The sequence below is a fragment of the Rhynchophorus ferrugineus genome, unplaced genomic scaffold, assembly GCF_030347505.1.
Source record: "Rhynchophorus ferrugineus isolate W39M unplaced genomic scaffold, kcgeb_rfMv2 rfM6, whole genome shotgun sequence".
Taxonomy (NCBI): Eukaryota; Metazoa; Arthropoda; class Insecta; order Coleoptera; family Curculionidae; genus Rhynchophorus; species Rhynchophorus ferrugineus.
In genome coordinates this window covers 19969368-19985267 of record NW_027472585.1, presented here as the reverse complement: position 1 = coordinate 19985267, position 15900 = coordinate 19969368, and the positions used below count along the sequence as shown (strand labels likewise).

The window sequence follows — 15900 nt, the reverse complement described above, 5'->3', positions numbered from 1 at the left end:
TTGTATTGGTAATATAACGATAATTGCCGTAATATTTCTTGATATATCCCGCATATACAGTAATATGGAAAACAATTTCCGATTATCATTAACAAAATTATGACTTTTATTTCGAAATAGGGTTATATAACGAATTATATATTATTTATTAGTTCGCGAATTAATATAGAAAAAGGTAATATACGCGTTTAAATGCTAATTTAATAAAAATACTGTTTTGTCTGGGTTTTATTGGCTAGTAAAACATAACATATTAGACGGAAAAAGGACGTTTTACATATAGTTTGCGGCTAGGATAAGTTCTAGAAAATAAAGTTATGATAGTGATGTGTCACTTCCCTACTGAAATGACCGATAGGATGATGTTATTATTTTTTAGGATGCCATTGGTTACTTCAACATTTTCAGTTGTATTTATCGGTGTTTTATATCTTTTAGTTGTTATTTTCTTCAGGTCAGTAAACATTCAAACAAATTTGGCATGCTGTTGTTTTTGTTGTAATGCGTAGTTGATTTATTAATAGTATTATATTGGATACTATACGAATTTCTTTATTAATATGTACGTTTTCTGTAAGATTAATTAACGGAGAAAAGTTTTAATTATCTCTGTGCCTGAGGAAGATTCAAACTTCAATGAACAGGTGTTGGACGGAACGAAAGGAAAGTTTCCGGTTCCTCTTCGGCATAATTGACATTTTAACCTCGCCATCGGCTTCGCAGCCCGCCAGATTCGGTTTTATACGGAACAGCGAACGATCACGAGGTATTATACAATAAGAAAATGATCACGAGGTTCACTGCCAGAATAATACATCATAAAAAGATTAATTCTTCAGATAAAATCATCGCAGGTCGCAACGCACTGACGATTGAGTTGATTTTAGTACATTTGTATTTAATGTAATATGATTGCAGGTAATATATTAAGTTTTATGAATCATGTCATTAAAGTGTTGTATTTTCTATGTAATGTTATATTTTAAAGCAAACGATTTGATCTTGTGTAGTTTTACTGAGATCCATTTACCATAATAGAAAAACATCTGTGTCCGTACAGTTGTATCCTCATTATCTGAAGACTATCGGTGAGTCATTTACGTGTTTGGTCTCGATTTTTCCTTTTTGATTCATATGTATTACAGAATTGCATATGGCGGGAAAAAATATCGATATGTCAGGGCCCTCTTGTCCCAAAAGTCGAAAAATAAATTTGAAACGTGCCCTAGCTTTACAATAAATATTCAGGGAGTCGTATTCCAGTTTACGACTTTCGTTTGTCCGTCATAAAAAGGTTACTAAAGGATCCGTCCAAACTTACTTCCAGAGCGGTTATCAGCGAACATGTTTTGAAAATACGAGAGGAGAAGAAAGCAGGAAAGGTAATGAGAAAGCAATGTAAAAATTGTTATTTACAAAAAAAAGAAAGAAATGGAACTATTTATGTATGCAGTGCATGTCCTGGATATCTTGGTTACTGTTTAGATTGCGCAAAAATTAGTCATGGGTATGACCTCTTATGATTTATACGAATAGAGTTTTTTTATTTTGTGAGTTTTAGTGAAAATATGTATTAGCTTATGGCCGCTCATTTATTTCTATTGACTTCTCAATTTACCTGAATAGATATTTTTTTTGTAGTAACATTTACTTAGTTACTTTTTCTGCTGAATATTATTTTATCTTATTTTGGTAGTTTATTAATACCTATTATATTATTGTTATAATCAGAAAAAACCTAGTCTGCTTTTAGGGTAAGTATTTGATCCCAGATCGGCAGCGAACGTCTTAAGCCTACCTACCCATAGGCGAGTGACCAACTTAGATATAATCGATTTACCAGAAGACTTCCGCTCTTACCCAGCCTGATTAGGAAACGTTTCGGTTATTATCTACAAACGGTAGAAGTCGTTGCCATTCATTGTTTTGTGTGTAATTTAATGAAACTTGCCTACATTAGAAGATACATAAACATTTGCTATTTAATTATATCTAAGTTGTCGAATTTGCCAAGTTAGACATTACATTGTTGAATCTGCACTTGAAAAACCTCTGCATTACCTGAGAAAAATTCAAAAGAATGTCAGTTTACCACTCTTTGTCCGCCAGACAATGAACATATTCTTGTATAATATTTATAGTTAGATACATTTCGTAATTCGAAACATTTCTTGGCGTAGTTAAGTGGAATTCTGGTAAAAGTATCGCATCTGAAGCTGCCAAGTCACAAAAGGTGGATTGAAGGTGCTCAAAGACCGCTAGCCATCAGCGTCCGTTTAATTAAGCAGTGAACTTACGTCATCTGAACTTATGACGTCAAAATGTCGCAATATTGCCGCTTAACTCTAAGGTTTAGTTAATTCTGGCTAATCTGAATAAAATAATTAAAGAAAAATACTGTTATGAAATATAATTTATTTTTACATTATATTACATCTAATGCATATATTATCGAAAACCTTAAAACTGCCATTAATTATGCAGTTATAATAGTTTGTAGGTTATGGTTGTGCTTTATTATATTTATATTGAACTCTTTTCCATATCACCTATGAATTAGAGTTATAGGCATATTTTTTATGTAATGTTATCCCCTGGAGGCCTAATCCACCTAATTAACAATTGTATATCCAAGTAATATATTTTGCTTTCATTAGAGATAATATTTACCATTTACGTTTAGTTTTTGTTTCCTTCGGTACAGCGTTATCTTATAAAGTCATTTCGATATCACTATATTTCTGCTTAGTTTATTAGTTTGTTACTACCTGTATACATATTTCTTCATAAAACTAGAATTAATCATTGCATTCTCTCTAATGTGTTTGCCATATCTGCAAAACAGTTAGTTTTCTTTCTCTCCTCACAAATTTTAACCAAATGCTCATGTTTGTTCTGAACAGTTACACACATGTCTATACACTGTCTTTATGTACACTATCTATGTAAATCCTTTACGCAATGCAATAAGATTTCCTACAGTTATTGTATATTAATTATATACTCACCTTTAGTTGTTTCCACTCTCATCACCCTGTCTCGGAAATTGTCAGCTTTGAATCATAATCCCATATTCAGATAATTTCATTCGATTGAATAACCAAGCTATTAAATTTAAGTCTATCTAATATTTGTTCACGATTCCATCATTTTTCAAGCTCTTCTTCAATGTTTCTGATCAACTTCATTTAAACCGAAGGTGTTTAACCATTCCTGTTTCCAGCATGAAGAATAATATATCTACAATAAATTATTAATAAATGTTATGACTAATGAAACCTAATATTTTGTTTTTCTAACGTTTACCGTTTTCCATAGACTTTTGTTATCTTAACATTATTTTTATTATCTTATATTATTGGGTATTATTGGTCTCTTGAAATATCCATCTCTCATGTAAGTTTAAAAATTTATATAGTAAGTCTTCCTTGATTTTATGATATGCTTTTATAAAATGTATTCTTTTAAAAGCAATGTCTGGAAGTTCTATTAGACCTCTTCATTGGTTATCTTTGAAATATTGTACCAACTCTTACTTTATCCAACGATATATGAAAGGATGTTCTAAATCCCTCAAAGAGCTGCATATCTCTTAGCTTACTATGGATACTTTTGATTATATTGAGAAAGCTAATCACTGTTTTTAAACATTTCATATATTTGATTTATAATAGAGCTAACATTAAACTGATCTTGATTCGTCACCCGTTTCGTATGAGAACGGTATCTTTTCGGTGATTGCAAGATAATATTTTTAATTGTTTTAAGACATTTCAGTGACCGTATCCATAGTAACATTTGGTGTAGCTGCAACACGCCAAAAATATTTAATCTAACCAATCAAATTTCGCGTTTACAGCACCTTCAATGATTGGACTGGCTAATACATTTTTTCAGAACTTACTATAGGAAAAGCACTTCCTTGGCCATATGTATTCGAAATACTATCTACGAAGTACCTCAGCGTCAGGTATTTTAAATACTAATTAAAAATTACATTTCTAAGAAGTTATAGTATTACAAATACCAAATATGAATTTGTATTTCAATTAAGCATTTCAATTCCAAGTAATTCAAATACTATCCAACCCTGCCTTCTTTCATGTTTTACCGCCGAATATCGGATAACTTTGTGGAACCATTTGATTTCGAGGTCATCTTGCAGTTCTTCGTGGGTTACGTAGCGATAAGCATTGGTAATTAATTATAGAACTTTGTTTTGGTAGCGTTGGATTACTAGATGGCTTGATGACGTAGTCCAACTTCATATTTACACCCCACATATCCATATAGGCTTTATTATTGACTGCTAAATCAATTTCTTTGATCTTAGGTTAAGATGACAATGTGTTTTGAATAACCAGTACAACTTTTTGTCTAACTTGAATGTCTTATATGAAATAAATCTTCTAAAAAGTTTTAGTTACACTACCTATTCAAAAGTTAAATATCTAGTTTAAAATTTTTCTTTTGCTGTATATCAAGTAGAACTCTATTGATTAACAAGACACATCGAGTCTTTAATTAAACCATTATTCAGCAAAAGAAACTATTTTCTTATGTTTGATTATGCAAGGCTCTTATTAGTTTCTTATTATTTTCTTTAATGGGATAGCAAAAATGTACATAAACTGAAGAACAGAAAAAACAAGATCTCTTAGAGATCATCTTCCGCGTGATGATACCAGCTGGCCTTACGTAACTGTGGTTTTTATTATATCGAAAAAAAACTGTTCTTCTCCTCCGTAGCGCACACAATAGAACAACGGCGACGCACTATTGCACAATAGCACTTTCATTTTATTTGCATGTTTTCCGATAAAATAAAAGACCATGTGTCACGATTAAATTGTTTTCCCAGATCACATCATTATTAAAAAGACCAAATCATATTCAAATGTTATGCGTTTCTTCTGAATTGGTTAAATCAATGGTTTCAAAAAATAAGTCAATAATATATTTAAATAATTCACATTATGTTCGGTTGGTAGAGAAATTATTTGAATACAAATACTATTAAATATACTTGCATACGCTTGCATTAATTTTTTTCTGTTCCGCATTCTACATTTCTTATTCATTCAAAACAAAGCGATAAAAATTTTATTATTGTTTTTTGACACTGTATTACCATTTACTCTTACTAAAGTCAAGAAATATTACCGAAAAAATGTGGTATATGTTTTAACAGACTTTCTTTACATTAATTTCAACATGTCGTCATGATATACCATGTAAATTATTTCCGTTTGGCATGACAATTATGATATTTGAAAAAAAAAATAGGTTAAAAAATTAGATATGGCTTAAAAAATTATATTTATTTAATGAATTAAATAAAATAGTTTACATTCTATTAGACCTATAACTTAATTTAAAAATTATTTTAATTTGAAGTTTTTTATTCTTAAAAATCGATACAACCTATTTATTCAAAGTATTGTCCATCCATAGACTCTATTTTTTTTCTATATTTCAGATAATTTATGGATTACATCTTGAAAGAACGTTTTATCTTTTGAGGCTATCCGAGAATCGATTCATTTTGGCATCTTTCATAGTTTATATGTATGAACAAATAGTCATTAGAAGGGGCAAGGTCGGGATAATGCGGCGGATGGTGTAGCACTTCCCATATTAATATTTCCAGGTATGTTTTCACCGGTTTTGCAACATGTGATCGGGCGTTGTTATGACGAAGAATAATATTTTTGTATTCTTGTTCGTATTCCGGCTATTTTCACGTAGTTCTCGGCTCAAACCCATCACTTGTAGTCTATAGCAATCCTCATCGACGGCTTTATCAGGTTTTAGCAGCCCATAGTATATGATTCTCAGTTGATCCCACCGAATATAGAGTATTGGAACCACGGATATTCCGGTTTTTTCTGATGTTGATGAATGACCAGGTGGTTCCCATAATATTTTTCACTTTAGATTATCTACACAAGATACATTCCTTGTTTGTTTTTTATGCAATTGGATATTCTTGCATTTTATGCGGATCATCATCGAGTAATGCCTTAACATTTTTGCTGCTGGAACTAACCGAAGCTTTTGACAAGGTCTGGCGAAAATGCGTACGGTTAGGCCTTCCAGAAGACCCCAACTCCAACTCTCATCAAATGCTATCTATTGGACAGATCCTTCCAGGTCAAGATCAGGAAAACTCTTTCCAGTTGAAAATCAATCAGCTCTGGCATACCTCAAGGTTCCCCCTCTGGCCTTTTATTTAACTTCTTTATTTTAGATCTGCCGAGGAAAGAGTATATTGACGTCGCCTTTTACGGCTTATTGACGACACTGCTTTCTTCACGGCCTTCAGGCTCGAGGATACCATTTAATGGCGTTTACAGATCATGTTGTCAAGTGCTTCAAATTTTGAAGGTTGCATATCAAATCCAGGACATCATTTTCCATAAGAAGCGTTACTCAATGTGCGTCTCGCAACTCAAGATCGACACAGCACCAATTTCATAGCAAACCTGCTATCCTTCTAGCGGACTTTCTATCTCTCTATAAAGCGACCCAGCTGACACCCACACTGCCACGTCACTATAAGGCAAGTCTACGCGACTGTATATGCACCATGCATTACACCATCTGATTTTAGGCCAGAACAAAAAGACTAAAGATCAAATGTTCGATCAAAGATAAATATTAATTCTTTACGAACTAACTTTAGGGTAACTGGTATTAATAAAATCATATTATTAAAAATTATCATATAAATTTTCATATAAAATCATATAATCATTAATCATATTATTATTTACATATTTGGTTGTATAATGTGATTTTATCTAATTAATAAATCATAATTAGTTGTAGCTATTTCTTATCCAGATTGTTTTATTATAGGTACATGTACTTGAATTTGCAAGGAATTAGAAGAAAAAGATATGAAAACATTATTAGACAGAAAACTACGAAGAGCAAACCAGGCAGTAATGAGGTGTCTTATCAAGAATCGAAGCAGACAATTATGAAGGAAACATTTTTGTGCCCGAAAGGACTAGAATACCACAAACTATACGTCATAGATTGTTTGCTTACGTCATTACAAGAAACAGCAAATACATTTAAGCGGACTTGAAAGGCATTTAAGCACGAGAAGACTGTACGGAATGGAGAAGGAATGTATTTTAGTATACCTGGGCACCCACCGACCGTTTTTGGTTGATATTCTAAAATAATTTGTGGCTCAAACCAGCTCCGAAAATACAAGTTTCATCGTATCATAAACAAAGCATTGTAGAGTCCAGTTCTGTAGTAAAGGTTTTACCCAGGCTTTACCCATTCTTCGTAAATATCTTGACCTATATTTGACTAACACGATCACGTTTGACCAATGGACACAATATACCATTTAGTATAATCATGTTAAAAAAGCAAAGCAAAAATGAAAATGTATGCCTCATACATCCTACAAATGTACACCAAAATATTATCCTACAACTGTATAAATCCATAATCAATCTCAGATTGGATTATTTATATTTCCTGTATAATGCCGACCCTTCATACCCTTCAACCACCCAAAATAGGAATAGGTCTAGGCACCTACCTTCTGCTATACTGCTTCACCGAATTCATATGGGGTATGATAAAAATTACTACAATGAACATGCAGGTCCAGAAAGCAAATGCAAAAACTGTTTATATCGGTGGAAAGAAGCATTGCTTACAATAACATCTTTAGTCTGGATGAACTCCATCAGGCAAACAGAAGGAGAAATTGATAAATGATGGAATCGTGAATAAGTCTTATGCATATTGGAAATAAACAAATTTAGTTATTAACTTGAATAGTGACTCAGAAAGGACAGTGAATTATACTTTCGGGATGTGGATTTGATTCAATGCTGATAATTAATATAGGATAATTGTAAAAAATCTCAGAAAAATTGTAGAGAAAAGATATAATGAACACTAACTGTTGTAAAAATGTACACAAGTAGCAATAAAAGAAACTAAGGAGAAATGCAGTAATACCAAAATGAATCAACGAAGGAAATAAGAACTAAATGTAAAAGGATAAATATACTCTCTAATGAAAGTAAAACAATATATATATAACTGGATATAATTGTTATTAATATAATTGATATATAATTGTTAATTAGGTGAATTACGGGCTCTAGATGGTACTATCACATGAAAGAAAAACGCGCCTAGAACTTTACCTCATTGGTGGTGTGGAAAAAGAGTTTAATGTAAATATTTAAAACAACATTACACTACAAACTATTGTGACCATATAATTAATTGTATTTTAAGTTTTTATGCATTGGATGCACTCTAAAGTAAATGTAAAGATGGTGCCGCGCGAGCTCACTTTTGACCAAAAGTAACGACGAGTTGATGATTCGGAGTAGTTTTTGAAGATGATCAAGCGTAATAAATTCGAGTTTTTGCGTCGATATGTGACAATGGATGAAACATGGCTCCATCATTTCACTCCGAAGTCCAATCGACAGTCATCCGTGTGGACTGCACACTATGAACCCGCTCCAAAGCGTGGGAAAACGCAACAGTCAGCTGGCAAAGTTATCAACCTTGAAAAAGGATGGACCATCAACAGCGACTATTACATAGCGTTATTGGATCCTTTCAAGGACGAAATCGCCGAAAAATGGCCGCATTTGAAGAAAAAGAAGTGCTGCTTCACCAAGACAATGCACCGTGTCACAAGTCATTGAAAACCATCGCAAAATCAATGAATTGGGCTTCGAATTGCTTCCTTATCCATCGTATTCTCCAGATCTGGCTCCCAGCGACTCTTTCCTGTTCCTAGATTTCAAAAGAATGCTCGTTGGGAAGAAATTTTCGTCGAATGAAAAGTTGATCACCGAAACTGAAGCCTATTTTGAAGAAAAGGACAAATCGTACTACAAAAATGGTATCGAAAAGTTGCAGGGTCTTTATAATCCGTGTATTTCCTTGAAGGGAATTATGTTGAATAAAAAAAATTGATTTTGCCAAAAAAATGTGTTTTACTATGGTAGGCCGGGGACTTTTTCAATTGACCTGTTATAAATGATATAAACTTGATTTACAGTGAAAATTCCTTCGTGATTCACTGTTTTGTTCCGGTTGGAATGCTAAACGAACTATTGCGATTGCTAATTCTTCAATGCGGGAACATCGATTGCCTCAACGGTACACGATTTTAAATGGTTTTAGAGCATCGCTTAGATTGTCGCTGTTGTTTTCGCGAGCTTGTGCGCGTGTGTATGTGTGCGCGCGCGAGCGAGGAAATGATGCAAACAGGAGAAAGTTTCAAGATTACCATTTTGCGGTAATTGTAGGATAGGAGTGACAACCCGAACATCTTCAATTCGCTTTTATTGCAATATAATGAGACAGCGGTAAAACAATACTGGCTTGGAACGAATATAAACTAATCGATGAAATTGGTTTTGTTCCTTCATGCCTTGTTGGTTAAATAGTTTTGTTAATGGTTTATTTTTATGTTTATTTTCAGAAAGTAATATGCCGTTAAACTGTTGTAATTTTTATTGCCGCAAATTTTTTTTGTTCAAAATGTTTTTCCATCAACGTCGAAACATCCATTCCTTCTTTAGAATTCGCAAGTAGTTTCTCCATTTCAGATTATCGTCTATCTTGAAGCACCAATTTTATGCCACCTACAAATACTTTGCCTTTATTTCTTCTACCATTATGTCATTAATTAACATATCCTTCAACTGTACAAATCGTGATGAATTCATTACATTGAACTGCAGATATGGTGAAGTGAACAGTCACAGAGAGCTACTGAAAAACATGAAGACTTATTATCAACCAAGCCAGACAATAAATAAAAAGACAATAAATAAAAAGTGCAAAATGAAGGTTTTATCTTAACCATCATATAGTCTCGATATTTCTCCATTTAATTAATATTAATTTTCGTGTTTGTGTAACTTTTTGTCGCACATTTATTCAAATTAACTTGTCAAATAAAATAAATAAAACTAAGAGGCGGTGTACATAATTCGCTAAGGTGTATGATAATTTTTCTATCGGAGTATTATTTTATCGATCTTGTATATTTGTCTAATGCTATATGGCCATATTATATCTCAAATTTATGTAAATACTATATCTGGATACCTGAAGATATGGAAGATATTAAAGCCTTAAAATTTGATTTAAAATATTAATTTTAAAGCGTTAAGGTAGTATAACCCCTTAATATAATTGTATAATTAAATATTGGTTACATTTTCATCAAATAAACATAATAAAATAGTTTAGCTGGCCTGATTGGCGCAGGGGTGAAGGGGACAGGACCGTTTCCCTACTGTTGCATTTATGTTTGTGGTTACTTATAATTGTGATTGTCCAAAAGACAAGAATCCAAAATCCGACAAAAAAACCCTAGTCATGTCTAGTAACCAGGTTAGGTGAGGCCCGATGACCTCTGGGATGGTCTCTGGTCAGTCGGTAGACTTAGTGCCGAGGACCGAATCCCATGTTAAGCAGTAGGTTCAGTCCAGGTAAACCCTGGTTGGTAAAATGGAGACTTTAAAATATAACAAAAGAAATATTTATTTTATTAAAAATATTTATTAATAAAAAGGTACAAAATCTAACAAAAAAATATAACAATTTTATGTATATTTTGCTAGAGAAATGTTAGGTTAATATAACGTAAAAACATGGCCCTCTGAATGACAGTACTGCAACCATATTTCTCAATAACAATCAGCGATCATGGAATATGACTATATACATATACTTACATACTTATTGTTTACTTAAGTCTTAAATATAAAGCAGAGATAGTTACTTATTTACAGGAAACAAATCATAAAAAACAAATAACAACATTCTTAATCGACTACCAATCGTGATGGTCGTGATGATGGGTTACTTTGACCCACACTTTCTCCCAGATCGGTTTGGAGATCTTCTTCCATGCTGGCACTTCGATTGCTTTCCAAACTGGCACCCAGATCTTCTTCCACTGATCGATCCAGACCTGTTTCTTTTCGGGTACCCAGATCTGTTTCTTTTCGGTTCTCCAGATCTGGATCTTTTCTTGTTTCCAAATTAGCTGCTTCTGTGGTACCCAGATTTGTTTCTTCTCCGTTCTCCATATTTGGACTTTCTGTGGTACCCAAATTTGTTTCTTCTCCGTTCTCCAGATCTGTTTCTTCTCCGTTCTCCATATTTGTTTCTTCTCAGTCCTCCAGATTTGTTTCTTCTCTGTTTTCCATACCTTCACCCATTCGGCTTTCCATTCCATCTTTTTCTGGGGCACCCATATTTGTTTCTTCTCCGTTCTCCATACTTTCTTCCATACGGGTTTCCAGATGAGTTTCTTCTTCCAGAGATCGTGGGCGGTGTACTCGGCTCCGTGCTCGTCTTTACCCAAATAGTGCTCTCCATGAATACCTTCCTTGACCCATTCAGGTACGAAGTGTTTCTTCCATTCCGGAACCTGGATCTCTTTCCAGGCGGGGACCTTTATCTCTACCCAGATGGGTTTCCAGATCTGTTTCCAAGCGGGGACTTGAATCTCCTTCCAGTCGGGAACTTGGATTTCCTTCCAGTCTGGTACCTGGATCTCTTTCCAGTCGGGCACCTGGATCTCCTTCCAGGCTGGTACTTGTTTCTCTACCCAGTCCGGTACTTGGATCTCCTTCCAAGCAGGTACTTGTTTCTCGATCCATACCGGTTTGTTGATGGTTTTCCAGTCGGGTACTTTGATCTCCTTCCAAATGGGTACTTGGATCTCCTTCCAGATAGGCACCTGGATCTTTTTCCAGTCAGGTTTCCATTCTAGTTTTTTCTCGGTCTTCCATACTTTTACCCATTCGGTTTTCCAGACTAGCTTTTTGCTCCAGTACCCTTCGGGTTCATGGTGGAAGGATCTCTTGCTACGCGAGAGACTAACTGGACTAGATTGAGTCGGAGCTGCTACAAAGCAACCGATCACCTGAAATATAATGTTATAGTAATCAGTTTGGTTTAATTTAGCGTGCCATTTAAATATTACGTGTGATATTTTATTATAAAGTATTTTTAAAAGATGATGTTACTATAGCTTCGATTTTTTGCTAAGTATACATGTCGAGGTTGATTTCATGATGAATAATGTTTCTGCTGCCATTATTAGTGTATATGTTCTTATGATCTGAAAAAAATCGTCGACTTGCTGGATAAAACACGGCTATCGACTTTGTTTTTGACAGTTTAGAAAAGATAATATTGATAGTGTCAAAGTATGTTTGAAATGCAAGTATTAGCAGACATGAATCTAGTTAAAACGTTAAGAGAAGTTCTAAACTAGATAGGAATTGATGAACCATAAGTTGAAATATGCCTATGTAAGAAATGTAATAGTTATTGTGCATGAACTGTTGCCAAACATATACAAATAGTTGTACAAGAAAATGGAGAGCATCATTGAACCTTACTGTGGATACACATTGTCGATTTAATTATGTGAATATTACTTTAGGAGAGGTAAGAAATATCCAAAAGCGAATTGTATAATGAAAAATGCATGTCAAACAGAAAGAAAATCTGTAATAGCTTTAAGTATCAATTGATAACTTCCATATAAGCATCTAAAAGCTAATAGAGTTCTTTAAAAAGAAGAAAAATAGATACTATTTGGTATATTATTGAAATTATATAAAAGGAAGTTTATTGATTCCTAAAATTGTCATAAAAAATACCTCGAACTTTGGCAGATGAAGAAAAATTAATCTCGTTTGATTGTTCTAAATGTAAAAGAATATTGCTATGAAAAATATCCAATTTATTTTACCACAGAGTGCATGTATCTCCATTAATAATTATAAACAATTTTAAAAATTATTTACGTAATTAAAAACAATATCAAACACTGATAGACAATAAAAAAATTACTTGTCTTAATTACCCTGGAAAAATGGAAAAAAGGATTACTATGAAATACATCTAATCTATTTTACCACAGAATATTTGTTTCTTAAAACATTACTATAAATAATTTTACGTAATTAAATATAAAACTTTTCTAATACATGATGAAAAGGCTATGCAAAACTACCTATATATATTATATGGGTAATTACATATAGTATATGGAATAGAAGATTGCTATGAAAAATATCCACTTTATTTTATTACACAATCCATGTTTCCCTAATTATGATCCTAAACAATTTAAGAAATATTTACGTAATTAAATACCATATAGAATTTTGAGAGATAATAAAAAAGAATTGCTATGAAAAACATCCAGTTTATTTTATCCCCAGAATTTTACTAACGAATGTTTCCTGAAAGGTTGATATAAATAAATTTACTCAATCAAATATGTAGCAATGAAATGTGAGGATGAAAAATGGCACATTTTGATTGCCCTATATGGAAAAAAGTCAATAATAGTCATTTTATTTTTCCACAAAATCCATGTTCCCCTAAAGTACTCTAAACAATTGAATAACATCGAACTTTTATGAATAAGAAAACATTGGACTAATTTGTTTATCCTGCATGGAAAAAATAATTGTTACAAAAATATTCAGTCCAATTTATTTTACTACAGAATCTATTTAAGAAATTCTTTACGTAATTAGATATCATACCTATTTCAATGAAAAACCTCGTAAAATATGTCACATTACAACAGTAAAATTACTCTATCGTCAACCCAATAATTTATTCAACAAGTAAAAGTATTTCATCCGTTACCTAAGACACAGCACATCGTATCTAGGCTAATTCCTAATGGTTTTAAATTTCAAATAATATGTAAAACCCAAATTTACCTGATCCGAATTGCTTTGTATTTTTAACGATTTTGTTTCTTCGAATATCAATTAGACCTAATCAAGTAGGCCTATGATGTACCTCGTTAGAAAGTACATTACACATATTAGTAGAGCTTGTTGCATTACTATTAAAATAAGAGAGAACTGAAACAGTATTAAGCAATAATTGATTAAACGCCTGTCAACAGATCTTGATGATTCGAGCTATGGATGTTGACATCTAACGGTTTAAGAGTTAATTTTAGAACTTTCCACCTGTACGCGAAAATAACTAATAATAATTACTTTATGGTAATGAAACCTGGCGTTTTTAATTTTATTTACTTATTTAAGAGCCCGAATGGAATTATGTAATTTGTTTTGGGTGGTTAACACCGCCAACTTGATAGTGAAATAACCTTTTAAAGCCAATATAGGAAATATTATGTTAATGATGAATAATAGTGAAAACACTGTTTGATCAGTTTCTGTAATTATATTAAAAATGCTGATATTTTAAATGTTATCATTGGATTTTGAGCATTCTATATTTAGTTAAATGTATTAAATTATTTATATTTATTGGTTTTGTTAATTTTGTTGACTTAAAATATTACTATATTGAAATTGTATTAGTACTTTTATTTTTATAAAGGTAGAACAAAATATGATATTTTGTATAATGTTTGTTCTCAAAATAATGTTAATATATGTAATATGTATAAAACATAGTAAACAGAATATACAGTGAAGACACTTCGGGAAAATAAAACAAAAATTCAAATTCACGAAATGTTATTTAAATAATGGTTATCTTCCAAAAACATATTGATATATAAGAAGACTATAACTATAATTATTTAAAAAAAAAGCTAGAAACATCGGTTATATATGAAAAAATTAATAGTACTTAATCAAGAAATTAAGTGATAATAATGGGAAAAAGAGATGTTATCCAATTTATCTGAATTATATATAAATATTATAACAATAATACTTAGCTTTATATCATTTAATTCTTGTAAAATATGTTTTATATTGATTTATGAAAATAATGTTATATAACTATAATTAAAAAAAATATTCTGAAATACGCAAATGGCTTTTAAAAGTATTAAAACAATTAAAAGATAATATTTGTTATTCATATTGGAAAGATAACGGAAACCACAATTAAACAGCAATAGAAAAAGGAAAACATGGCATTACATTCCTCCACCATGATTGATGAGAAAAGAAGCAGCAATTTTATCATGAATTAAATATAAGTATTGCAAAAAAAGATATGTTAAAATTTATATGAAAACATATACTTTATAAATTGAAACTGAAAATTGAATTTTGGGATGATTAGTATAAAAACAATTAGTAATTATTAGTACAAGAGTAATTATTAAATGATAATAAAATAAAAAAATAGATGTTATCTGAATTATATACAAATATTATAATAATAATTGACGTTGAATAAAAATAATCCTCCACCATAATTAAGTAATAACAAATAAAATAAAAAAGCGGATCCTCCACCATAATTGAAGAAAAAGAAAGGAAAAATTATTACTACGAATTAGGGGCACTCAAACACCACGAAAACAAAGCACTGCATGGTAATATAGACAAAAAAATCATCACTGACCAGTAGTGATAGCCACTGCATGTTGACAAACTGTTTCTACCCCGATCTTGTGGGGGGTATGACGTGCGGTTAAACTCTGTCGGTTTACTGAGAAATTTTATCACAACACACCAGCTTTATACTGGGGAATATTTAGTGTTTTTCGTATGGATCGCCCCCCTTTCGGGCCGCCGTGAACTGGTCGCGACGCCAAGCGATGCTAGATCACTTTCTTCTAAATCATTGTTGTTACTGGAACCTTGTGTCCTCTTCTTTTTATCTTCTCTTTGGCATCTTAATCACTGGGAATTAATGGTAGGCTGCGACGCATTGTTTTGTTTGTTTTAATTAGTGAAATTTGGAGCCTTGTAAAATACGAGAATCTTTCTTAGATATTGATTGATGTTCTGCTTCAGATGGAGTGCTATGAGTGTTTTGTGTTCATCATAAAATAGTGGAGATTGATTAATTTTGATGCGTTTTAAATGCTAAATTGGTAGGATAATTTATACGTATTTATTTGTT

General features: G+C 32.1%; 1 protein-coding gene across 1 annotated transcript; it reads right to left on the bottom strand.

Moving 5' to 3' along the window:
• Positions 1-10713: 10713 nt before the first annotated feature.
• LOC143198282 (uncharacterized) lies at positions 10714-15503 on the bottom strand. Its single transcript, XM_076407411.1, has 2 exons — positions 15397-15503; positions 10714-11950 (listed from the first exon to the last, which is right to left on the bottom strand). Exons 1-2 carry the CDS (start codon positions 15415-15417, stop codon positions 10850-10852), a joined length of 1122 nt encoding a protein of 373 aa, XP_076263526.1. The 5' UTR covers positions 15418-15503; the 3' UTR covers positions 10714-10849.
• Positions 15504-15900: the final 397 nt, after the last annotated feature.